The sequence below is a fragment of the Schistocerca serialis genome, chromosome 6, assembly GCF_023864345.2.
Source record: "Schistocerca serialis cubense isolate TAMUIC-IGC-003099 chromosome 6, iqSchSeri2.2, whole genome shotgun sequence".
Taxonomy (NCBI): Eukaryota; Metazoa; Arthropoda; class Insecta; order Orthoptera; family Acrididae; genus Schistocerca; species Schistocerca serialis.
The window spans coordinates 578,777,991-578,804,131 of record NC_064643.1 but is presented as its reverse complement, the minus strand read 5'-3'; the positions used below and the strand labels follow the sequence as shown (position 1 = coordinate 578,804,131).

Here is a 26,141-nt window from a genome sequence, read left to right as displayed (position 1 = left end):
CCGTGAGCAGCCGCGCAAGGAAAGTTTTTAATCAGCGTGAGAAAAAAAGGCGCCGGCCGGCAGTAGTGGCAGCAGGGGGCGGCGGCAGAGGGCGGCGTGGGCGGCGCGCGGGCGGCTGCTGCGCTGCCGGCCGGGCCGCGCGCGGCCGCTGAATACTCTTTGAAACAGCTGCGCGCCGGAGCAGAGCGGCTAATCACTGCGACGGCGGAAACCGGCGTAAAAAAGGAGCAGGCGCTGCGAGGGGCGGGGCAGAGAGGCGAGAGAGAGAGGGAGAGAGAAAGGGTGTAGCGCTCGCCGGCATCACGGCCGAGTATAAATAAAACGGAATTAAGAATCCCTTTAGCAGCCGGCTAGCAGCTCGTAATGAGTTCGCCCGCGTCCGTACACCCTGCTCTTGAGCATGTTGATTCTCTACTTACTCCCCATTTAGAAACGTTCGGCTTGAAAGAACCAGAAGAGAAAGAAAGCCGCTACGACAATCCAAAGCTAAATTCTCAATTAGTTGCACACTTGGAGCTAGACTTCATCTGTTCTTATCAAATATACGGGGCGTAACAAAAATAAATGACCAAACTTTCAGGAAGCATTGCTCACGCATATCGGAATAAAATGTATTTTATGGACATGGGTCCGCAAGCGCTTTATTTCCACGTCAGAGATCGTTTTCTGCGTCTCTTCATAATAACATTTACGTGGGAAACATGCCAAACTGGTGGATACGGTGTTAAATAAGACTGCACGCGCTGCGTCTGCTTGTCTGGTTTCATTTATTTGTTTCGTGTTCCGGTGGTCCAAGTTGTAAATATATCACAGGATGAAACTTCCTGGCAGATTAAATCTGTATGCCAGACCGAGACTCGAACTCGGGACCTTTGCATTTCGCGGGCAAGTGCTCTACCAACTGAGTTGCCCAAGCACGAGCACGCCCCCTCCCCACAGCTTTACTTCCGCCAGTACCTCGTCTCCTACCGGAGGTACTGGCGGAAGTAAAGCTGTGAGGAGGGGGGGTGAGTCGTGCTTGGGTAGCTCAGTTGGTAGAGTACCTCGTGTCCTACCGGAGGTACTGGTGGAAGTAAAGCTGTCAGGAGGGGGCGTGAGTCGTGCTTGGGTAGCTCCCGTTGGTAGGACACTTGCCCGCGAAAGGCTAAGGTCCCGAGTTCGAGTCTCGGTCCGTCACACAGTTTTAATCTGCCAGGAAGTTTCATATCAGCGCACAATCCGCTGCAGAGTGAAAATCTCATTCTGATATCATAGGATATCGAAAGTGTAAGTTTCACAAGTTTGTTATGGTAAATGACAACGGCCTTAACGCAGTAGTAACATCGCTTCCTCTCAGATCACCGAAGTTAAGCACTGTCGGGCTTGTATCGCACTTGGATGTGTGACCGTCTGTGTCTGCCTAAGACTGTTGGCAACCGGGGTGCACTCAGCCCTTCTGAGGATAATTGAAGAGCTACTTGATTGAGGAGTAGCGGCTCCGCTCACGGAAACTGACAATGCCCGGGAGAGCGGTGTGCTGACTACACGCCACTCCGTACCAGCATCCAGTGATACCTATTGGTGGAGTTCGACACGGCTGTCGCCCGGTACCGTTGGGCCTTGCATGGACTCTTCGGACAGAGATAGAGGTAAATGATGTAAATAGCATTAACCAGTTTCACATTCAAGTCTTTGCAGCTTAGGTTGTATCAAATCCGAACAAGCTTCGGTATGCCCAATGGAAGCGACAGACCGCCGTGTCATCCTAGGTCGATAGGCGTGGATATGGAGAGTCATGTCGTCAGCACACCTATCTTCCGATCATTGTCAGCTTTTGTGACCTGACCCGCTATTTCTCAGTTTAGTGGCTTCTCAGCAATTGGCTTGACAAGGGCTGAGTGCACTCCGCTTACGAACAGCACTCAGCAGACCCGGGCAGTCACCCACCTAAGTGTTAGCCATGCCCGACAGAGTTTAAATTCAGTGATATGACAGGAACCGGTGTTACCACTGGGTCACGGTTTTTCTAGGTTCTATTAAAGAAAAATAAATTTTACTGTTAAACAAATATTACAGAAAAAATTAACATTATGGAAACTAAATATTACAGAAAAATCTAATATAGAAAAATAAATACGTTTACAATAATAAGTAGACAGGATCGCAAATAAAGATCTGGCAATGTATCTGAGACCTACAGGTACGTGAGTACTATAAGTCGCGGTTCAGGAACTCTTTCATATTAAAATGACGTTTGCAAGAGGAACTGCCTTAATTTCTTTGAAGAAAAATTCAAGAGTTCATCACCTCCTCAACACTTAACGTGTGAAGTGAGGGCATAAAAATATTACAGCCACTGAAGTGGATTTCAAGAAAACCTGACAATCAAATCCAACCACCAAAATTTGTGATTATGGATATAGTACCACCCGACATCCGCAGAACGACAACTCAGAAACGGAGAAAAGTAGACAGGAAATGGATCCCAGATACTAACTGTTTGGATATGAAACACAGAGACTTAGAATGAGGTCAAGGAGGGGCTTCATGGGCACATAATCAGCAATTCGATCAGCACCTGCAACTCATCGAACAGAACTATGACGAAACTCATTAACCGAAATGCCTCAGGAGAACATCAAAGAGAAACGTGCTTCGGGCTTTTATCTGCCGTATTTTGCATGAAAGGCACTAAACCGACTGAGGACAGGGGTGTCACGATGCAAGACGAAGTAGGGCTCCATGACGAAAGACGAGTGCTTTAAGTGCAGGACTTACAACGTGCCCTGGTCTGCAAAAGCCTGTCCGATCCTTGCACCACAGAAGATCTATACACGGTAAGTGTTACGGCCATGACGGCAGCGGAATTCTGGAATTTACGGTCTATCTCACTGTAAATCAGTAGTGCCTGGCAGAAACTTGTTGTTGTTTTTAACTATTTTGTATTATCTAAGTCCTGGATACCTAAAATAAATGAATAAATAATGGGAAATTCACAGAAACAGAACGTACCAGCGCTACCTGAAAAGTTTTCTTACATGAAACGTTTAAAATAAGCTCCTGGTTACGTTCGGTTGATATCTACAGTAAGCTATAATTCTTAGGTTCACAGCCAGTGCTTGTTCCAACTGAACGACGGTAATGTTGACGTGTGACTCGCACCATTGCTTGTGCAGACATGCGAGTAACTTCACTGCTAGTGCTGAAATGCAGCTACCTTCATTGCAAGTTATACGGACTGCACTCCTGCGTGGATTGCAAGAATGATTCCGCAAGGAAAAATCAAGTTATATTAATGTTCTCCGTAGCAAGTAGGGTTGTACAAACATCACTCATATGTACATTTTACTGGTGATGCCTGTGAGAAAGAATCGCATTATACTGATATTCTGCTTTGGAAGCTGTACATTTGAAATGAAGAATAACTTTCAACTTCATCCATAAGGACGTTGAGGCTTTGCTGTAGGGTTACATCATCATTTATGGGTCCTTATTTTCCTTTTGGATGATTTTTCTTCTGTACAACACAAAGGAAACATGCCAGGAGTCGATTTTTTTTATTAGTAACGAAAATTACATTACTGACTTAAGCTTTGCTGCAAGGGAGGCGTTCTGCCAAACAATAGGGTTTACTCGCAAAGTTCCGAGAGTGTACAATTCTAGAAGAGTCAAAATGGTTCAAATGGGTCTGAGCACTATGAGAGTTAACATCTGAGGTCATCAGTCCCCTAGAACTTAGAGCTATTTAAACCCAACTAACCTAAGGACATCACACACATCCATGCCCGAGGCGGGATTTGAATCTGCGACCGTATAAGTCGCGCGGTTCCGAACTGCCTAGAAGAGTCAATCAGTATATTGCAGCCTCCTAAGTACTCGCCCACCTTACAAAAAGGAGGAGAAGGAATCTAGTGTTTAACGTCCCGTCGACAACGAGGTCATTAGAGACGGAGCACAAGCTCGGATTAGGGAAGGATTGGGAAGGAAATCGGCAGTGCCCTTTCAAAGGAACCATCCCAGCATTGGCCTGAAAGGATTTAGGAAAATCACGGAAAACCTAAATCAGGATGGCTGGAGACGGGTTTGAACCGTCGTCCTCCCGCATTCGCAGAAAGGCCATCAAGATGAAATTAGAGGGATACGAACCTTCACGGAGGCTTACCAACAATCGTTCCTTGCGCGCACCATGCTGACTGGAATAGGTTGGTTGGTTGGTTGGTTGTTTTGGGGAAGGATACCAGACAGCGAGGTCAATGGTCTCATCGGATTAGGGAAGGACGGGGAAGGAAGTCGGCCGTGCCCTTTGAAAGGAACCATCCCGGCATTTGCCTGGAGCGATTTAGGGAAATCACGGAAAACCTAAATCAGGATGGCCGGACGCGGGACTGAACCGTCGTCCTCCCGAATGCGAGTCCAGTGTCTAACCACTGCGCCACCTCGCTCGGTCTGGAATAGGAGAAAGGGGAAATAGCTGTCGGTGTATTAGGTTGGTGCGTAAGTTCGTAGCGTTTTGTTTTGGATGCTGGTATTCCGGTTTTTATGGGTTCATTTATCGACTGCCATTTTTATTTCGAGTTAATTTTTGATATTTGAGTTTACATATTGTTATTTCGTCATCCGCTGATAGTGAATGGAACTGAGGACGGTAGAAAATAGAGCATCAAGTGGAGAAATCGGAACATTTCCGAGTTATTGTTCTGTTTGAATTCAGTAGAGGGATGACAACAGCGGAGTCAGCCAGAAACAATTGCTCCGTTTATGGGGATAGTGCCATTGCACGGAAAATTGGCTTGTAGTTTTAAGGAGGATCGTTTTGACATTAGTTACTCTCCACGTTCAGGAAATACTTTGGGGTTTGACGAAGATTGTTTAAAAGCATCAAACCATAAAGTGTACTCGATAACTGGCAAATGTAATGGACTATGATCATTCCACCATCATGTGACATTTGCATGTAATGAGAAAGTTTCAAAAGTCGGGTGTATGTGTACCACGTTATCTAAGCCAAAATGACAAAAATTAGCGGGTAACTATATGTGCGTCTCTGCTTGCTCAGTTGGCCGTGAATAAAACCGACTATTCCTATCATACATCATTACTGGTGGCGAGAAATGATGCCTTTTTTATGGTAACACGAGGAAAAGAAAGGGATGGTTGAGCCCAAACAAATAAGTAACTCACCCTACAAAGACCTGCTCGCATCCGCAAAAGATAATGTTATGTATCTGGTGGAGCAGTGTGTGGTGTTCTGTGAATTGCTTCCCCGGGTTTAACCATCACTGCTGACATTTACTGTGAACAACTGAGACGTCTTGCAGATGCAGCCCGAGAACAACGATCAGGAAAACTGCGTATAGTGATGCTGCTCCACGATAATGCCACCAGCATTCTGCTACACTAGCAAGAAACACTATACAGGAGGTAGGTTGGGGAGTCATTCCGAGCCCATTTCATACACCTCATCTTGGGCCCTCATATTTTTACCTTTTCCGCTCTCTATCGAAACACCTTCAAGGAACTTCTTTTCCGGATGACAAGTTCTTCGCCTAAAAACCATGTGATTTACACAGTGGAGGAATCGAAAGTTACCGCAGCGCTGGCAGACTCTCGTAAATAGAGAAGGAGAGAAGAAAAAACTCATGCAAGGAGCAGCGGACTCGCCTCTGTACTTCATGACCGCACTTCTACAAACTGCCGACTGTCACTGACAACTAGGTCGCAATAGTCCCGAGGAGCAGTCGCTGGACGGCAGAGATCTGCTGGCAAGCCGCGGGTGCAAATGTTTGCTCCTTCTGCTTCGTGAATAGCCGGTCGCTGTGGTCGAGTGGTTCTAGGCGCTTCAGTCCGGAACCATGCAGCTGCTACGGTCGTAGGTTCCAATCCTGCCTCGCGCATGGATGTGCGTGATGTCCTTAGGTTAGTTAGGTTTAAGTAGTTCTAAGTATAGGGGGCTGATTACCTCAGATGTTAAGTCCCATAGCGCCAGAGCCATTTTTGATCTTCAGATGTTAAGTCCCATAGTGCTTAGAGCCATTTGAACCATTTGCTTCATGAATGCGGCATGACTTACCGAGAATAAAAAGTTCACTCAGTGTCAAATGTAACCCTAATCATAATGCTGTCCCATATTACGATACAGTGGAAACGTAATTTATTTGATTGGGTCATGTTACACTTGAGAGATATCGGAGTTGTCCTTCGACAGTGATAGCGGGGCTCTTTTCTTCTATGAAAGAGAATATTCTGATAATTGAATGAAATGTTTTGTTAAAAATTCTCTTTTATGTTTGTTAAAAGCCACGGCTAAATTTTCTCAGGGTGCTACCGCAAAAATCATCGTGCGTATTCCAACGTGAAGACATCCGTCTTACTCACGATGGATTTAAAAAAAATGTTTCTTTAATATTACGCGATAAGCCAGTTAAACACAATGCTGAATTAGTTTTTCTGTTAAGCTTGATGCTCCACCATAGCTGCCTATGTGCAATGGCAGCGTACACACTTACAGAAATTGTTCTTAATAAAACTGTACCTCTGGATAAAAAGAATTGGAAAATTCTATAAGTCGGGTTTTTGCATTTACTGAGATTATTTTTTTAATACTTTCAGCATTAAATGACTATTAAAATAGCATATATCGTTTTTACTATTAATGGCGTCGCTACAACACTGAGCCCATACAATATGACCACGGGAACAGTTAATTATTACGTAACTAAATCATGGGCAGGAAAGGTACTTGCTACCGACAAAACACAATTTCAATGATTATTTTTATATATATTCAATATATTACTAGTCTGGAATACTCTCTTTCAAATTCTAAAGGTTGCAGGGGTAAAATACAGGGAGCGAAAGGCTATTTACAATTTGTACAGAAACCACATGGCAGTTATAAGAGTCGAGGGGCGTAAAAGGGAAGCAGTAGTTGGGAAGGGAGTGAGACAGAGTTTTAGCTTCTCCCCGATGTTATTGAATCTGTATATTGAGCAAGCAGTAAAGGAAACAACAGAAAAATTCGGAGTAGGTGTTAAAATCCATGGAGAAGAAATAAAAACTTTGAGGTTCGCCGATGACATTGTAATTCTATCAGAGACAGCAAAGGACTTAGAAGAGCAGTTGAATGGAATGGATAGTGTCTTGAAATGAGGATATAAGATGAACATCAACAAAAGCGAAACGAGGATAATGGAATGTAGTCGAATTAAGTCGGGTGATGGTGAGGGAATTAGATTAGGAAATGAGACACTTAAAGTAGTAAAGGAGTTTTGCTATTTGGGGAGCAAAATAACTGATGATGGTCGAAGTAGAGAAGATATAAAATGTAGACTGGCAATGGCAAGGAAAGCGTTTCTGAAGAAGAGAAATTTGTTAACATCGAGTATAGATTTAAGTGTCAGGAAGTCGTTTCTGAAAGTATTTGTATGGTGTGTAGCCATGTATGGAAGTGAAACATGGACGATAAATAGTACGGACAAGAAGAGAATAGAAGCTTTCGAAATGTGGTGCTACAGAAGAATGCTGAAGATTAGATGGGCAGATCACATAACTAATAATGAACTATTGATTATAATTGGGAAGAAGAGTAGTTTGTGGCACAACTTGACAAAAGGAAGGGACCGGTTAGTAGGACATGTTCTGAGGCATCAAGGGATCACAAATTTAGCATTGGAGGGCAGCGTGGAGGGTAAAAATCGTAGAGGGAGACCAATAAATGAATACACTAAGCAGAATCAGAAGGATTTAGGTTGCATAATAGGATAGGGTAGCATGGAGAGCTGCATCAAACCAGTCTCAGGACTGAGGACCACAACAACAACGTATTACTAGTATTACTACAGATAATTGTATTCGTCACAGACCATGAAAAAGAAGCGTCCGTCAGCTACAAAATCAGAACCTAGAAGACAATGAAACAAAAAACGTTCATCCCTTTTGTACCAAATGACAAAGATACTACACATTACTATTCCGAGAGCGCATATAGCGCTTCCATTGCTGTGTATCCATAATTTAATTTATACCCTTTTTTTTCTCTGCGGAGGCTGTGCTACGTACGATACCGTGGAAACGCAATTTATTTGAGTGGGTCATGTTCCACTTGGGAGATATCGGAGTTGTCCTTCGACAATGATATCGGGGCTCTTAGCACCCCAGCACGAACGCCGCTGTACGGAGGTTTCCGCGTGGCCTGACGCAGTGACCGGATGAAAACTGCCGCTCCCGCCGGATGTTGTGTGGGTCCTCTGGCGTGCCATCTGCCCCGCGGGAGTACACAAGCCCCTTGATTAGCGCACTGGGCCGTGCCGGCGAGGGACGAACGGCTGGTCCGCCGACGCGCTGGAAGGGGTTTCTGCATCGGGTTCGCAGGCCAGAGGGGGCACGGGCGCGTGAAGATCAACGCAGCGCCGCGACGGGGAGAACGGCACGGAATGGGACGGGAGGCTCACCCCAAAAGAGCCCTTCCAGTACGCAGACCACACTGGAAATTACAGCGGGCTAAGCCTCTGCTTCTTCCCGTCATCGTTTCATCACACAACTGTCAGTACTTCATTGTTGTACCATTTCGATATTTTCCTATAATTTGTGAACTTAGTACTTAAGATTTTGCTAAATCTTCATTCTGACGTCTTTGGCCGGGATTTCCTGTTTCAAATACTCCTTCATATAACTGCCTTTGTTCTTCCGTCCATGTTCTTCCGGTCATTGTAGTTCTTCTTTGGGCAGGAAACAATTTCGTATTCTCTTTCGAAACATGTGTGTTCTGACATAGAGCCTCGAAGTTGTTGCACCATCCGAGGTCTTTCCGAGCATCTTTAATATATGTTGTGGCGTTCTTATTGTTCCAAACGCAATGAAATATTTTTTGGGCGGACTATTTTTGTCCATTCTGTACATGTCTTCAAGCAATATCAGCCTCCTCAACGTTCTCGTGGACTTCTTTATTTCTCAAGAGCTTACAGCCTGCTTCGGTCTGGATTCTCCTTTGCAGGATGTCCAACTTCTCTAGTTTTTACTTCATCGAGAGGCCTCATTACTAAGATACAAGCATCCCGTTTTGATCACAATATTACAGTGTCTCAGCCTAGCATTAGTGAACCTATACGCTCTCATCATTTTTGAGATCCGATCGCCTATCGCAGCTTTTCCTAGTATACTTCTTGCAGTGTCTCTCATATACATATATATGGTGAGTCACTAACTATTGCCACCATTGTAATCGCGTCAGAGATATGAAGGTCAACTTTGTTCTTTTAAATGGGATGCTATAGTTTGGTACTTATTTTCTGATAGCGGCTATCGAGACGAATCAAATTATGTGTAACAGTAAGGTCTTTGAAGGTCAACGAAGGTCAAAAAGGTGGCATGAACGTCCATTTACAGAAGGTGTTCGAAGTGATGACCATTGGTATCAATGCAGTGTTACAATGTTCTTATCATGGATAAGAATGTGCTTCGATTACGGAAATGATGGAATACCACTCAATCCATGATAATAATATTGCAGCACTGCATCGATACCAATGGCCATCACTTCGAACACCTTCTGTGAATGGACGTCCATGCCATCTTTTTGACCTTCGTTGACCTTCAAAGACCTTACTGTTACACATCATTGGATTCGTCTCGATAGCCGCTATCAGAAAATAAGTACGAAACCATAGCATCCCATTTAAAAAAACAAAGTTGACCTTCATATCTATGAAGCGACACCACCTAGCAATAAAAAGCAACGTCATATTACGGCCCCTGTTGTCCCATGCAACTTCCGTCCCACAAACTCCTAGCAACAAGAAACGAACGTCATATTATGTCCTCCGTTGTCCCATGCAACTTTTGCTCACAAGCTTTTCAGCTCCTATCATACTTTCAGAGTTGTTCTTGGTAGCGATAGTTAGTGACTCACCATATATATATATATATATATAGATAGGGTGAATCACTAACTTTGCTAGGTGGAGTCGCTTCATACATATGAAGGTCTACTTTGTTTTTTTAAATGGGATGCTACAGTTTAGTACTTATTTCCTGATATATAGGGAAACTCACGTTCGATGGAAAATGTGATCATACAATTGGAAAACTACACTCTGCAATCAGATGTTTAACACACACTATAAGCTGTACACAATAAATTCATAGGAAATGACAAATGTGCACTGAAATGCATTGAAACAGAGATAGGAGAGATAGGACAGATTACCAGACACAAACACACACACACACACACACACACACACACACATATATATATATATATATATATATATATATATATATATATATATATATATATTGCAGATTGTAGTTTTCGAATTGTATGATCATATTTTCCATCAAACATGAGTTTCCGCATGTTGTCTGCTAATTGTGCCTGTTACTCAAATCTCTTACATTCTCGTTCACGGGATGCAACCATCCTGGGTCCAGTGAATTTCAGTATGGCTTCAACATGTCGGTTATTGCTGAAATACGAGGTGGTATCCATCAGTTTCTGAAATATATTAAGTAAAATTGTTACGTCTTACCTATTTCATATTCTGCACCATTACCTTCAAAGCAGCTCCGACCTCAACGTTTCTGACACTTTTGAAATGCACCCTATAGATCTGTCTTTCTTAGAGTGTTTATCACCATCTGCGAGTGCGCTTGGATCTCTTTCACAACGACAGATCTTCACCATTTCAATTCGAGTTTCATGAGCTAAGCCTGATGAATACTGAATGTGGGAAAGAAATGATACCTTGCTTTCAGGAAAAATACCTCCAATAATCAGAGACATGCTCGACCGAGCACTGTAATGGTGAAGTATCCAGCTGTTGGTATACCACTTCTCTGCTCCTATGTCCTCCCTCAAATTAGAGAATGAAAATAGAATAAAATTAGTAACACTGCCACTATTACACAACCAGCACATTCCCCACGTTTCATTATAGGTAGTGTCGCTGCCTGGATTTCTGCTGCGTCTGCTTCTAATGTTGTCTTCTGACAGATCTTTAATTCCTTCAAGGAATCTTTATTGGTTACTTACTTCGTGTCTCTCTCTTCTTAATATTAGAAAGACATATATTTTGCAAGAAATTCATATCATCGTTAGTCCTGGAGTACAGCTTCTATCCTAGACCTTTGACTTCTTTCTCCTTCGTAATCTCTTACTGTATTTCTTTCTCGTATTTGATCACGTAGCCTCAGTAACTCTTCTGACAACGCTATCAATCAATACGTTCTGTTCGTTCCTTATTTTGGAACTGCATACTTCTTACCTACTTCTAGTCGTAAATAAAATGTTGCTTCATCTACATCTACATCTACATGGTTACTCTGCAATACACACTTAAGTGCCTGGCAGAGGGTTCATCGAACCATTTTCATACTACTTCTCTACCATTACACTCTCGAATGGCGCGTAGGAAAAAGGAACACCTAAATCTTTTCGTTCGAGCTCTGATTCCTTTTATTTTATTATGATGATCATTTCTCCCTACGTAAGAGGGTGTCAACAACATATTTTCGCATTCGGAAGAGAAAGTTGGTGATTGAAAATTCGTAAATAGATCTCGCCGCAAAGAAAACCGCCTTTGTTTCAGTGACTGCCACCCCAAATCGCATATCATATGATACGTTATATGAGATATGTTATTGTACTGAAGAACATTTCTTCGTATTGATATGCTAAATTGGAGGTTATTTGCAAATATGAATATTACTACACCTTTACTGCCAATTAGTAATCAACAAATTATAAAGAGAGAAGTACTGTGTGTCACCTTTACCTGATATCAGCTTAGCAGCAGCATTTTCGTGCCAAAACACCGATCTCTCTATAAAACTCCCATGATTCTCTGCTACCACTGTTCTAGTTCTTACTGCACACTTTAAGTTTCTGAGATAAGTTATTCTCTTGAAGAAAATTTCAGTAATAGAACCTAGTCTGTTTTACTGGACCAGAATGGTACGATAGTATTTCTGGATGTGCAACATGGTGGTACAAGAGGGTCACTAATGAACTCAATATACATCAACAATTTCTTACCTTGCGCCACCAGCTCTCAGAAGTTGTTCCCTGACAATGTTGTGTGGAAGAGATGTAGCTCGATATCTGTAGTGGAACTGAGAATGATTTAGTATTTACTGTTGACATACTCAATGAAAACTGGATTAAATTGCAATATGTCCTCCTGGACGTCTCTGTGTTATATTGTGGATGAAAAGGTCGGTTCGCAGTATTTTGTGCTAAAGACTATTTGTCCAGCTTGGAAATGAACTGCCAGTCTGTCCGTAATCGTTGTATTTGAGCTGTGGTCAAGACCTACCATGCTGTCTTAATGGGTAATAACCTTCCCGTGATGGCAGATCTTTCTTTGCGCTTGAAGGAAGTAGCTTTTTCAAACATCTTACAGGAGGTAGCAACTACCAGAGGCGTTCTGTTAGCTGTAGCAGGAGTTCTGATGAAACGCCTGGTTTTCTGCTTCTTAGTCCGACTGGCTGAAAGGGCTAAATGTTAAAACTGTTTCGTTGAGATGCTGGAAACTCGTGATGAAAAGCGTCAGCCTGACTTTGGACTGCCTCCTCTCAATTTTAATTCATTTATTCACGTAATGAAACCTGCCGATGTCTGCATTTAACTCCCACCATTCTCTGCTCTCCTAGCTCTTATTGTAGACGACAAGTTTCTGAGATATGTTATTGTACTGAAGAATATTTCTTGGTGTTGGTATGCTAATTTGGAGGTTAATTGGATCATTCCTGCGATGTTAAACCGATCCACAGGGATCGATGACTGGGTGGGTTATCCATATGCAGCTGCAGTTCATCTCTTCCTTTTAATTTCTTTTAGATTCAAGCGTGTATAGTCCGTGAATTTAGCGACGCCAAGCATATGCTACTTTCATGGTTGCGTGTGACTTGCAGAAAGAAGTGGGAGGGCGAAGCTGGTCGCAATTTACTTGGCGGCCGTTCCGATTGTTTGCTTGGTTGATTTGAGAGTGGGCACCAAACAAAGAGGCCAATTATCCCATCGGATGAGGGAAGAATGGGGAAGGAAATCGGTCGTGCACTTTCAAAGGAATCATCCCGGCATTTGCCTAAAGCAATTTAGGGAAATCACGGAAAACCTAAATGAGGATGGCCGGAGGCGAGTTTGAACCGTCATCCGCCCGAACGCGAATCCAGTGTGCTTATCACTGCGCCACCTTGCTCGGTGACAGCTCTGAATTTAAGATTCCTAGCGTCACAGTGGTTCTCCAGCCTTGAGTCAAGTCAATTTACTGTCACGAATTTTAGATTTGTTATTTGGAAACTCTAAACAGGTCGTACATATTCGTTAATCATGGTGACATACAATGTTATATATTGTATTAAATACGTTAACAGCATTGGTGATATTAATGTAGAAATAAAACATGTTGTTGTTGTTGTTGTGGTCTTCAGTCCTGAGACTGGTTTGATGCAGCTCTCCATGCTACTCTATCCTGTGCAAGCTTTTTCATCTCCCAGTACCTACTGCAACCTACATCCTTCTGAATCTGCTTAGTGTATTCATCTCTTGGTCTCCCTCTACGATTTTTACCCTCCACGCTGCCCTCCAATACTAAATTGGTGATCCCTTGATGCCTCAGAACATGTCCTACCAACCGATCCCTTCTTCTGGTCAAGTTGTGCCACAAACTTCTCTTCTCCCCAATCCTATTCAATACTTCCTCATTAGTTATGTGATCTACCCATCTAATCTTCAGCATTCTTCTGTAGCACCACATTTCGAAAGCTTCTATTCTCTTCTTGTCCAAACTATTTATCGTCCATGTTTCACTTCCATACATGGCTACACTCCATACGAATACTTTCAGAAATGACTTCCTGACACTTAAATCAATACTGGATGTTAACAAATTTCTCTTCTTCAGAAACGCTTTCCTTGCCATTGCCAGCCTACATTTTATATCCTCTCTACTTCGACCATCATCAGATATTTTGCTCCCCAAATAGCAAAACTCCTTTACTACTTTAAGTGCCTCATTTCCTAATCTAATTCCCTCAGCATCACCCGACTTAATTAGACTACATTCCATTATCCTTGTTTTGCTTTTGTTGATGTTCATCTTATATCCTCCTTTCAAGACACTGTCCATTCCATTCAACTGCTCTTCCAAGTCCTTTGCTGTCTCTGACAGAATTACAATGTCATCGGCAAACCTCAAAGTTTTTATTTCTTCTCCATGAATTTTAATACCTACTCCGAATTTTTCTTTTGTTTCCTTTACTGCTTGCTCAATATACAGATTGAACAACATCGGGGAGAGGCTACAACCCTGTCTTACTCCCTTCCCAACCACTGCTTCCCTTTCATGTCCCTCGACTCTTATAACTGCCATCTGGTTTCTGTACAAATTGTAAATAGCCTTTCGCTCCCTGTATTTTACCCTTGCCACCTTTAGAATTTTAAAGAGAGTATTCCAGTCAACATTGTCAAAAGCTTTCTCTAAGTCTACAAATGCTAGAAACGTAGGTTTGCCTTTCCTTAATCTTTCTTCTAAGATAAGTCGTAAGGTCAGTATTGCCTCACGTGTTCCAGTGTTTCTACGGAATCCAAACTGATCTTCCCCGAGGTTGGCTTCTACTAGTTTTTCCATTCGTCTGTAAAGAATTCGTGTTAGTATTTTGCAGCTGTGACTTATTAAACTGATAGTTCGGTAATTTTCACATCTGTCAACACCTGCTTTCTTTGGGATTGGAATTATTATATTCTTCTTGAAGTCTGAGGGTATTTCGCCTGTTTCATACATCTTGCTCACCAGATGGTAGAGTTTTGTCAGGACTGGCTCCCCCACGGCCGTCAGTAGTTCCAATGGAATATTGTCTACTCCGGGGGCCTTGTTTCGACTCAGGTCTTTCAGTGCTCTGTCAAACTCTTCACGCAGTATCATATCTCCCATTTCATCTTCATCTACATCCTCTTCCATTTCCATAATATTGTCCTCAAGTACATCGCCCTTGTATAGACCCTCTATATACTCCTTCCACCTTTCTGCTTTCCCTTCTTTGCTTAGAACTGGGTTTCCATCTGAGCTCTTGATATTCATACAAGTCGTTCTCTTATCTCCAAAGGTCTCTTTAATTTTCCTATAGGCGGTATCTATCTTACCCCTAGTGAGATAGGGCTCTACATCCTTACATTTGTCCTCTAGCCATCCCTGCTTAGCCATTTTGCACTTCCTGTCGATCTCATTTTTGAGACGTTTGTATTCCTTTTTGCCTGTTTCACTTACTGCATTTTTATATTTTCTCCTTTCATCAAGTAAATTCAATATTTCTTCTGTTACCCAAGGATTTCTACTAGCCCTCGTCTTTTTACCTACTTGATCCTCTGCTGCCTTCACTACTTCATCCCTCAAAGCTACCCATTCTTCTTCTACTGTATTTATTTCCCCCATCCCTGTCAATTGCTCCCTTATGCTCTCCCTGAATCTCTGTACAACCTCTGGTTCTTTTAGTTTATCCAGGTCCCATCTCCTTAAATTCCCACCTTTTTGCAGTTTCTTCAGTTTAATCTACAGGTCATAACCAATAGATTGTGGTCAGAGTCCACATCTGCCCCTGGAAATGTCTTACAATTTAAAACCTGGTTCCTAAATCTCTGTCTTACCATTATATAATCTATCTGATACCTTTTAGTATCTCCAGGGTTCTTCCATGTATACAACCTTCTTTCATGATTCTTAAACCAAGTGTTAGTTATGATTATGTTGTGCTCTGTGCAAAATTCGACCAGGCGGCTTCCTCTTTCATTTCTGTCCCCCAATCCATATTCACCTACTATGTTTCCTTCTCTCCCATTTCCTACACTCGAATTCCAGTCACCCATGACTATTAAATTTTCGTCTCCCTTCACAATCTGAATAATTTCTTTTATTTCATCATACATTTCTTCAATTTCTTCGTCATCTGCAGAGCTAGTTGGCATATAAACTTGTACTACTGTAGTAGGCGTGGGCTTCGTATCTATCTTGGCCACAATAATGCGTTCACTATGCTGTTTGTAGTAGCTTACCCGCATTCCTATTTTCCTATTCATTATTAAACCTACTCCTGCATTACCCCTATTTGATTTTGTGTTTATAACCCTGTAGTCACCTGACCAGAAGTCTTGTTCCTCCTGCCACCGAACTTCACTAATTCCCACTATATCTAACTTCAACCTATCCATTTCCCTTTTTAAATTTTCTAACCTACCTGCCCGATTAAGGGATCTGACATTCCACGCTCCGATCCGTAGAACGCCAGTTTTCTTTTTCCTGATAACGACATCCTCTTGAGTAGTCCCCGCCCGGAGATCCGAATGGGGGACTATTTTACCTCCGGAATATTTTACCCAAGAGGACGCCATCATCATGTAATCATACAGTAAAGCTGCATGCCCTCGGGAAAAATTACGGCTGTAGTTTCCCCTTGCTTTCAGCCGTTCGCAGTACCAGCACAGCAAGGCCGTTTTGGTTATTGTTACAAGGCCAGATCAGTCAATCATCCAGACTGTTGCCCTTGCAACTACTGAAAAGGCTGCTGCCCCTCTTCAGGAACCACACGTTTGTCTGGCCTCTCAACAGATACCCCTCCGTTGTGGTTGCACCTACGGTACGGCTATCTGTATCGCTGAGGCACGCAAGCCTCCCCACCAACGGCAAGGTCCATGGTTCATAAAACATGACATCTGAAAAAAAACAAGTAATTAAAAAAATAACATAAAATAAAGAGGATTAAGTAAAGTTCCAAGGGAATAGCTTTTATCTTACAGGGTGTTTCAAAAATGACCGGTATATTTGAAACGGCAATAAAAACTAAACGAGCAGCGATAGAAATACACCGTTTGTTGCAATATGCTTGGGACAACAGTACATTTTCAGGCAGACAAACTTTCGAAATTACGGTAGTTACAATTTTCAACAACAGATGGCTCTCCGGTCTGGGAAACTCTATAGTACGATATTTTCCACATATCCACCATGCGTAGCAATAATATGGCGTAGTCTCTGAATGAAATTACCCGAAACCTTTGACAACGTGTCTGGCGGAATGGCTTCACATGCAGATGAGATGTACTGCTTCAGCTGTTCAATTGTTTCTGGATTCTGGCGGTACACCTGGTCTTTCAAGTGTCCCCACAGAAAGAACTCACAGGGGTCCACGTCTGGCGAATAGGGAGGCCAATCCACGCCGCCTCCTGTATGTTTCGGATAGCCCAAAGCAATCACACGATCATCGAAATGTTCATTCAGGAAATTAAAGACGTCTGCCGTGCGATGTGGCCGGGCACCATCTTGCATAAACCACGAGGTGTTCGCAGTGTCGTCTAAGGCAGTTTGTACCGCCACAAATTCACGAAGAATGTCCAGATAGCGTGATGCAGTAATCGTTTCGGATCTGAAAAATGGGCCAATGATTCCTTTGGAAGAAATGGCGGCCCCGACCTGTACCTTTTGAGTATGCAGGGACGATGGGACTGCAACATGGGGCTTTCCGGTTCCCCATATGCGCCAGTTCTCTTTATTGACGAAGCCGTCGAGGTAAAAATAAGCTTCGTCAGGAAACCAAATGCTGCCCACATGCATATCGCCATCATCAATCCTGTGCACTATATCGTTAGCGAATGTCTCTCGTGCAGCAATGGTAGCGGCGCTGAGGGGTTGCCGTGTTTGAATTTTGTATGGATAGAGGTGTAAACTCTGGCGCATGAGACGATACGTGGACGTTGGTGTCATTTGGACCGCAGCTGCAACACGGCGAACGGAAACCCGAGGCCGCTGTTGGATCACCTGCTGCACTAGCTGCGCGTTGCCCTCTGTGGTTGCCGTACGCGGTCGCCCTACCTTTCCAGCATGTTCATCTGTCACGTTCCCAGTCCGTTGAAATTTTTCAAACAGATCCTTTATTGTATCGCTTTTCGGTCCTTTGGTTACATTAAACCTCCGTTGAAAACTTCGTCTTGTTGCAACAACACTGTGTTCTAGGCGGTGGAATTCCAACACCAGAAAAATCCTCTGTTCTAAGGAATAAACCATGTTGTCTACAGCACACTTGCATGTTGTGAACAGCACACGCTTACAGCAGAAAGACGGCGTACAGAATGGCGCACCCATAGACTGCGTTGTCTTCTATATCTTTCACATCACTTGCAGCGCCATCTGTTGTTGAAAATTGTAACTACTGTAATTTCGAAAGTTTGCCCGCCTGAAAATGTACTGTTGTCCCAAGCATATTGCAACAAACGGTGTATTTCTATCGCTGCTCGTTTAGTTTTTATTGCCATTTCAAATATACCGGTCATTTTTGAAACACCCTGTACATTACTAGACATGTTACTGGCAGCCTACGAAAAACTCAAGCTTTGCTTTCTAACTGCAGCTACACCTATTTCTAAACCTATTGTTGCTAGACTATTCTAAGTCACCCACTCTGGTATGTGTGTGCCTCGGCAATCCTCGAGGCTACGCATACCCGTTTTGCGGGTGGCCATAGCATTCTTTCTTTTCTTTTTGTTAGGTATATTTTCTTCATATATTACCGTGTGGTTATAATTGAACTTACCATATTTAAAACGTTATAACAGGAAATTAATTACCATACTAGAACCAAGCTTGGTACCACTAATGTCCAGACTATGGTGTGACTGACATAGCCCTCTCGAACAGTTCCAACTGTGACCCCCAGGTGTCGTGATCAGTCATTGTGATTCACAGTCTCACACACCTGACCTATCGCAGTGCACTTGTTGATGTGTCAACATGAGCTTGGACAAAAGGAGCAGGGCATTATTGGTGAAGCTCTATTATCAAAACAACAGTAATGCTGCAGTTGCGCTTTGAGAATATCACCGGCTGAAAGAATTACGGAAGGGTCATTTTCCTCCACCTGCTGTGCGGAACATGAAGAAGAGGTGCGAATCAGTTGGGGAACTGGGCGTCGTTCCGGGAAGAGGCCGACAACCGGTTGCACCACAGGTGGTTGATGATCCCGTGGTCTACTGTGCGGAGTTGCTTCGAACCGTTCTCAAATGGTATCTGTACAAGATCCATATCGTACAGCAGCTTGCACCACAGGACGCACAACGACGTGTTGACTTCGCTCTCCACTTTCTCGCAAGGATTTAAGTTGACGAGGGCTGACCCTGGACAGTCCTATGGACAGACGAATCACATTTTTCTCTGACGGATGAGGTAAACACACAGAATTGCCGAGTATGGGGCTCTTCACCATCAGTCACTGTGCATGAAGTTCCTCTGTATGGTGAACGTGTCACCGTATGGTGTGGCTTCACGGCTACGTTCATCATTGGCCCGTTCATTTTTGAAGTGGTTGGCTCTGAAGGACCAAAGACGTGCAGTGTGATTGGCCAGCGTTGCTGCGATATGCTTCGTCAGCCTGTCATACCTGCCCGATGGGAGATAGATGCATTGAATTCAACAGTTTTCATGCAAGATGAGTCCTCACCGCCCATCGGTTGTGTTGAACTGCTTCTCCGAAATACGTTAGGAAACGATCGAATTATCAGCTAATCGTTTCCAAATGTATGGCCGGCGCGATCACTTGGTCTCACACCCTGTGACTTCATGTTGTGGGGCTACCTATAGAACAGGGTTTACCAGGTGAATATTCACACATGTGCTGAGCTGAAACGCAGCTTATGAAGAGAGGTAGCTAGCATACCTACAGACGTGCTCCGTTCTGCTGTGCAGAATGCAATCCTGCGCTTTCAGGCTCTTCAGGACACTAGTGGATGCCATATATAAGTTTCTCCTATGTGACCTGTTGACTTTTTTTTATACTCAGAACTATTAGATATCCGATGTGCTATCATATTAACCTTAGCCCGCAAGTGTTGGTCCCTTACAATTGCTTTCAGATCACAGGTTAAATGTCTGCAATCTCTCTCTACCTTAAAAAGGGGCATCTGAGAACGACATGATCAGCGGAACCTTCCTCTACACATTCACAGGTTTGTGCGTTACTACACCCCAATCGATGCAGATGTTTGGGACATTGAACATGACCTGTTAATAGGTGCACCATACCTCGAGTAGGAGCTATGCCGTGAAGTTTGAGCCTGTTCCTGATGCTTGAGAATATGCTGTAAACACACCTTACAGTGCTACTAGCGTCCTAATCAGACTGTCATTTATCTAGCTTCCAGGCTCGTGAATACATTTTACCAGTAATATGCGTTCCTGACATCTCGTATACTCTATCATATTACTCACGCCCCAACCAACACAGCGCTGCTCTGTAACGTACCAAGATGTCCATTGAACAAAACCCGAGTATCATCAGCAAACCCACTAAAGGTGTAGTGAGCCTCATAAGTAAGCTCCGCCGAATTCGTCGCAGTATTGTTTTTTAGCTATCTAGTCAAGGTGATGCTCCCAGAAGCTGGCAGCGAAGCCTACAATGACGTTGAAGATATCTTCGTGATACGACCACAACAAGTGCAAAGGTAATTTATATCGAGCAGTGCCGACAGGGGCATTATGCATAATTTTGGTCTCTTTCTGAGTAACAGATTTTACATATTCTGGAAAGTATCTTTCCTCGTCCTGAAGAATGCCTAAATATCTAAAAACGGTGTTGCGTTTTACAGGAATTCCGTCAAGCCTCAGGGAAGGATTTCTGGCAAGAGAAAGTCTTCCCTTCAGAGGTATGCATGTGTTTTTATGAGCAGCTGTACTCAGTTCGTCGCTCTTGCACCATTGTTGTGTCTGAGCAAGCACTTCATCCATCTTTTCTTGAAGGCTCACCCTGGAGTCCGCAAACACAACTACTAGAATGTCATCTGCATATGCGACATCACCTTCAATAGCATCTGCCCCGTCTACGTTCAGTACTAAGATCCCAAAACAGTATACCTCTTATGGAGCCTGATTACCTTGCTCTGTCCCGCAAGCCATTGGACGCTACGCCAACTACAATAATCTACCAGGTTTTACACAGTCATTTGGTGACCCTGAAACCTTTAAGGCATGCGAACGTCCCAGGCCACCAATGATTATAGAATGAGTGCGATGGCACACTTCGTTGTCGAATATTCCACAATCTGAAGAGCTCTATTAACCGCATCGTCTATGGACTTCCATTTCCTGAATCCATATTGACACTGGTTTAGACGCAAGAGCTCCCTGTGCGCCTACAGCCAATCACAGAGCAGACGTTCCTGAACTTTGGCCAAGACGTTTAATAAGGAAATAGGTCTATAGCTTTCCGATGATGCCGGGTCTTTATCCTTTCCCTTTTTGATCACTACTGCTCTAGCTGTTTTCCATATCGCAGGGCTCCTACCCATTCGCAAAGCCTAGAGATAACACCAAAGCTTCGAACGAGGTGGCGCAGTGGTTAGCAAACTGGGGTCACATGCGGAAAGGACAACGAGTCTAAGCAGTCTCCAGTCATCCAGATTTAGGTTTTTCCTGATTTCCCTAAATCGCTCCAGGAAAATGACGCGATGGTTCCTTTGGAAGAGCATGGCCCATTTCCTTCCCCATCCTTGACACGATCCGAGCTTGTACTGCATCTCTAATGACCTCGATGTCGACGGGACGTTAAACCCAAACTCCCTTTCTTCCTTCTTCAATACCAAAGTCCTACACTAGGAGGCGCCCGGATTACACTGTCAGAGGGACGCCCCATCAGTGCAAGGAAGTACGACCTCTGGATCTTGAGACACGTAGAGCTGGACAGTGCTTGCGTTTCGTAGGGCCATATAATGATACTAGAAGAATCCCCCTGGCTGTAGAAAACATGAAAGCAGTTTCTCGCTACAAGGGCACGTTTCTGGAATGCTGGCTGAAAATGTTTTCAACTAGATAGCATCTTTCTACGTTGCATGAGAAGCAGGCGCCCCTTTGGGCTATGCTTTGTTTTCTGTTTTGTGGAGATTATGATGCCTCCTATTGTTACCTACTGGCACTTCCGCGATCAGCGAAAGTGTGACGTCCTTTTTCTATGCCCGGCAAGTATAATTAACCTCGTCGAGATATATGGAAACGAGGCATTTCGACGCTACCTGTTATTTTGTCAGTATTTGCTGATGATATCCGCTCTTTGCACCGATTTGAGTATATATGCGGGGTAACATAAATCTTTTAAAGTCTCTTTCATTAATAAGTTAGATTGTAATTATTACTATCGTCTGGCTGCGTCGTTTAGCTATTGCCACCAAAAATGTTCATTAACAGTTACTAGGCGGCCAATTCGCGCTTCAAAATGAATTGATATCTTTGATTAGCATAGCACATGTACACCGAATGAATTTCTTCAAAAGACACAGGGTCCATTTAAAACAGCACGATATTTTGTCCGTTGAAAATTTTTTCCTTTAATATCAACGTGGAATAAACTATTATTATTATTATCATCATCATCCAGAGATAATCTAATACATGGTTCACTTCTCGTGATACTCTGTTCGAAATCGTATGACCCTATAGTTTTTCCTCAATGCCGTATCTTTGATTTGATTCACTACTACGAATGGTCACACTTTCGGTCGATAATAAATATCCTAACAGGGTCTATAATCGAAAGTCAAGTTGCGACGCGATGTTGATTCGGCAACAACAGACTTTCTTAAAATGGAATTAATGATATCGATCTTTTATCACTTGAGATGTTGGCTGTACGTTAGTGTTATCTCAGTTTTCGTACTTTTGACTGTAAATTAAACGAACAGAAATTTACTTTTAATTAACCCGGCTTTCACAGTGGAGCATGAACTTCAGAGCCGCGAATACTCAGGAGTCAAACACTAAAAGCTCGGACACTAACATCTCGAACACAAAGACTCCCAGATTCTAAAAACCCCCAAAACCTAAAGTCTCCCAGACGCTACTGGCTTAACAGTACGTGCGTTAGGTTTATTTAATAACTGTGAAACAAAATCTAGATTCGTTAGAAACTCTTTGTGTTGTGATTTGGCAAGACAGCCAAGCCACCAGGAGGTAGCCGAAAGGCACGCGTTTAAGCTCACGCAGGCTGGCGTGAGGTCTGGAACAGTTAAAGGAGTTGAGTCCAGTAAAAAAGTACGTAGCTTCTGGAATACTTAACTTTAATCCATAATTGGTGAACATCGGTCTGACGGTACATGCATCACAAGATAAATAGCAATTGATAATGGCGCCTTGCTAGGTCGTAGCAAATGACGTAGCTGAAGGCTATGCTAACTACCGTCTCGGCAAATGAGAGCGTAATTTGTCAGTGAACCATCGCTAGCAAAGTCGGCTGTACAACTGGGGCGAGTGCTAGGAAGTCTCTCTAGACCTGCCGTGTGGCGGCGCTGGGTCTGCAATCACTGATAGTGGCGACACGCGGGTCCGACGTATACTAACGGACCGCGGCCGATTTAAAGGCTACCACCTAGCAAGTGTGGTGACTGGCGGTGACACCACCCTTTTAATAAAGCCCCTTGCTACTTTGCATTATAATACTTTATTCTATTGGCTCTAAACATACCTTTTTTTTAATTTTCTCTACTTTAAAATGGGAATTCATGGTTTTATATGAAATATAGGAATTGTACATGGCCATTCAGAAAATATACATAGGCGCGAGACGTAACTCTGCTATTAAACTTTCCATTGGACAGAAGCTTTGGAACTACCCTCCCACTGTTGCATGAATGAGCGCGAAATTACAATACCAAACTCTGGAGAGGAGAAGCAGAGGAGTCTTGGTAGGTTAGGTGGTAAGTATCCTTGGAGTGAAGTTGTCTTGGGTAGTAGCTTTCTCTGTACACTTTTCGTGCTCCCTCCACACTTAGAAGACTTTGCGGCGATGAGTTCCAACGGCGGAAGGTCATCAGAGATGAGAGACATGTGGCTAGCCTGCAATTGATGTATAGGATTCATCTGGTTGTGGCAACACACGTCTTTCAGCTACTGTTTTCAGCACACAACTGGTAAGATGTATCTGCGGTGCAGTATTTTGAGACTTTGATGAAGTTCGGCCTGATAGGACCACGGGTTGTATTCATTCTGTAACCGTCATACCATACGCGTAAATGTTCTTGTGGCTTGTTAGTGATTTATTCTATAAAGTATGGTGTCTGGCACTGCGTACCACATCGGGGTCACATTTACGTAACCACTCACGCAACCAGCTCCTTATGATAAATTCTGAAGTTGTCTTTCCAATTCAGTGTGGTATAAGCATTTGATCACCTGGGCCAGAACGGTCTATTACCGCCGAGCTCTGAACCAAAGTTTGATAAACGGACTTACGTGAGCTCCCATGAACCCAAATACTTATTAAAATTGTTACGCAACAGAAACACTAATTACATTAATGAAAATTAGTTACTTGAATAATATCAAAATAGGTCCAAGTAACTCGATTATAGTGCCAGTGTCTCTACATTTGCATATCTAACATGAAATGGGACAGAATTTCTAAATGTTTAAATTAAATTAAAATCCCACTAGAATTACATCCGTTTTCTCTGTATGTGTTCAGATGAGATCAAGAAGGTACTAGGTACAGAGAAGGACACCACTAATGGTCACAGGTTTGTTTAATCCATGGGGGAAAGAATGAAATGGAAATGAGCTTATGGCATTGTTGGCCGGGAGGCCCCATGCGGGGGAGTCCTTTTTAGTTGACGCCACTTCGGCGACATGCGGGTCAATGATCATGAAACTGAGGGCGAAAGACACACAACAGCCTGTCTCCTGCCGTGTATCGAACCCGGGCCCCTCTGCGTGACAAGCGGAAACGCAACCGCTACGCTACGGGGGCGGACAATCGACGGGAGAATGCCACAGACATACTGAAGGAACTGAACTGAAAGACACTTGCAAAGAGACGAAAACTATCCCCAGAAATTCTGTTAAAGAAGTTTCAAGAACGGTTTTAAATTATTACTCTAGGAATATAATACAAACCCATAAGTATCGCTCGCATATGGAGCGTGAGAATAAGATTTATTACTTCAAGCACAGCGGCATTCAAACAATCTTTCTTCCCACGCTCCATAATACGTGAATGGGACAGGAAGAAACCCTAACAACTTCTACAATAGGAGGTAACCTCTGCCATGCACCTCAGGGTGGTTTGCAGAGTATAGATGTAGATGTAAACGTAGAAATTCTTTTGCGTAAACATGCGCAGCGAAACATCGACACAAACGACGCCCACCATTTTGTCAAATCTGCCGTCAATCAATATTTCTCCAAAACACGAGCGTCGTACACACTGAAATATTTGACAAATTGATGATCGTGTACGCGGACTGCTTTCTTACTGGTACTAGGCGCATCGTCGAGTGAAGCGTGTAAAAGGCGAATCCTGGCAGCAGTGGGGGCGGTGAACAGCGCAGCCCCCAGGGAGGCGACATTACAGCGCCGCGCACGCCCCCAGGGGCGCAGCCGCCCCCAGCCATCCCACGGGATCTCCGCCGCCCGCGGTACACTCGCGACCCGGTCCCGTGTTCCCAACCAGCACTGCGCTGCCTGGATAACTGGAGCAAAACGCGCGCACGGGAAGCGCATTTGATCCGAATACCTGGCACTGATTGAATATGGCTGCTGCAGAATATGAACGGGAGTACGGTATATACCGAGCACTCCAACTTCTGGCAAAAGTAGTCACGACGCGGCAAATCTAGCCGCCAGTGAAGCCGATTATTTATTTATTATGAGATCCAAAGAAGTCTATAATGCAGCTACCTCAAGAAACTCACATGGCTTGCACGTTTTACGTACATGGTAGTGAACTGTGTACCCATTAGTACACTCGCTCTCTATTGTCTTATGAAGTACTGCTCAACACAGATTCCGAAAACTGCCTTGAAAAAACCAGTTAGAGAATGACAGTGTCAGTACAGAAACAGGTATTAGTGATCATGATGTCACCTTAGCAACGATGGTTACTACACTTAGTAAATCCGTCAAGAAAGACAGAAGAGTATTTATGATAGAAAAAGTAGATAAGCAGTTGCTAGCAACCCATTTAGGCAACGAATGGACGTCATTTAGCTCCAGTTTGACGGACGTAGAGGGATTATCCGAAAGTCTCAACTACAGGGTGACAGTTATGGAACCATACGAAATAAAATCGTTATAACTTTTTAACGGTTTGCGTTAGGACGTTCAAATTGCATGGTTGGCCGCTGGGCGTGATAGTTATTA

General features: G+C 43.5%; 1 protein-coding gene across 1 annotated transcript in view; it reads right to left on the bottom strand.

The window, feature by feature from the left end:
* The window catches only part of LOC126484994 (formin-2-like), a 106,018-nt gene extending 80,625 nt beyond the window's left edge, over positions 1-25,393 (bottom strand). Inside the window, exon 1 of the mRNA XM_050108600.1 lies at positions 25,256-25,393. Within this exon, the coding sequence (XP_049964557.1) occupies positions 25,256-25,393 (138 nt within the window). The remainder of the gene's footprint in view (positions 1-25,255) is intronic.
* Positions 25,394-26,141: the final 748 nt, after the last annotated feature.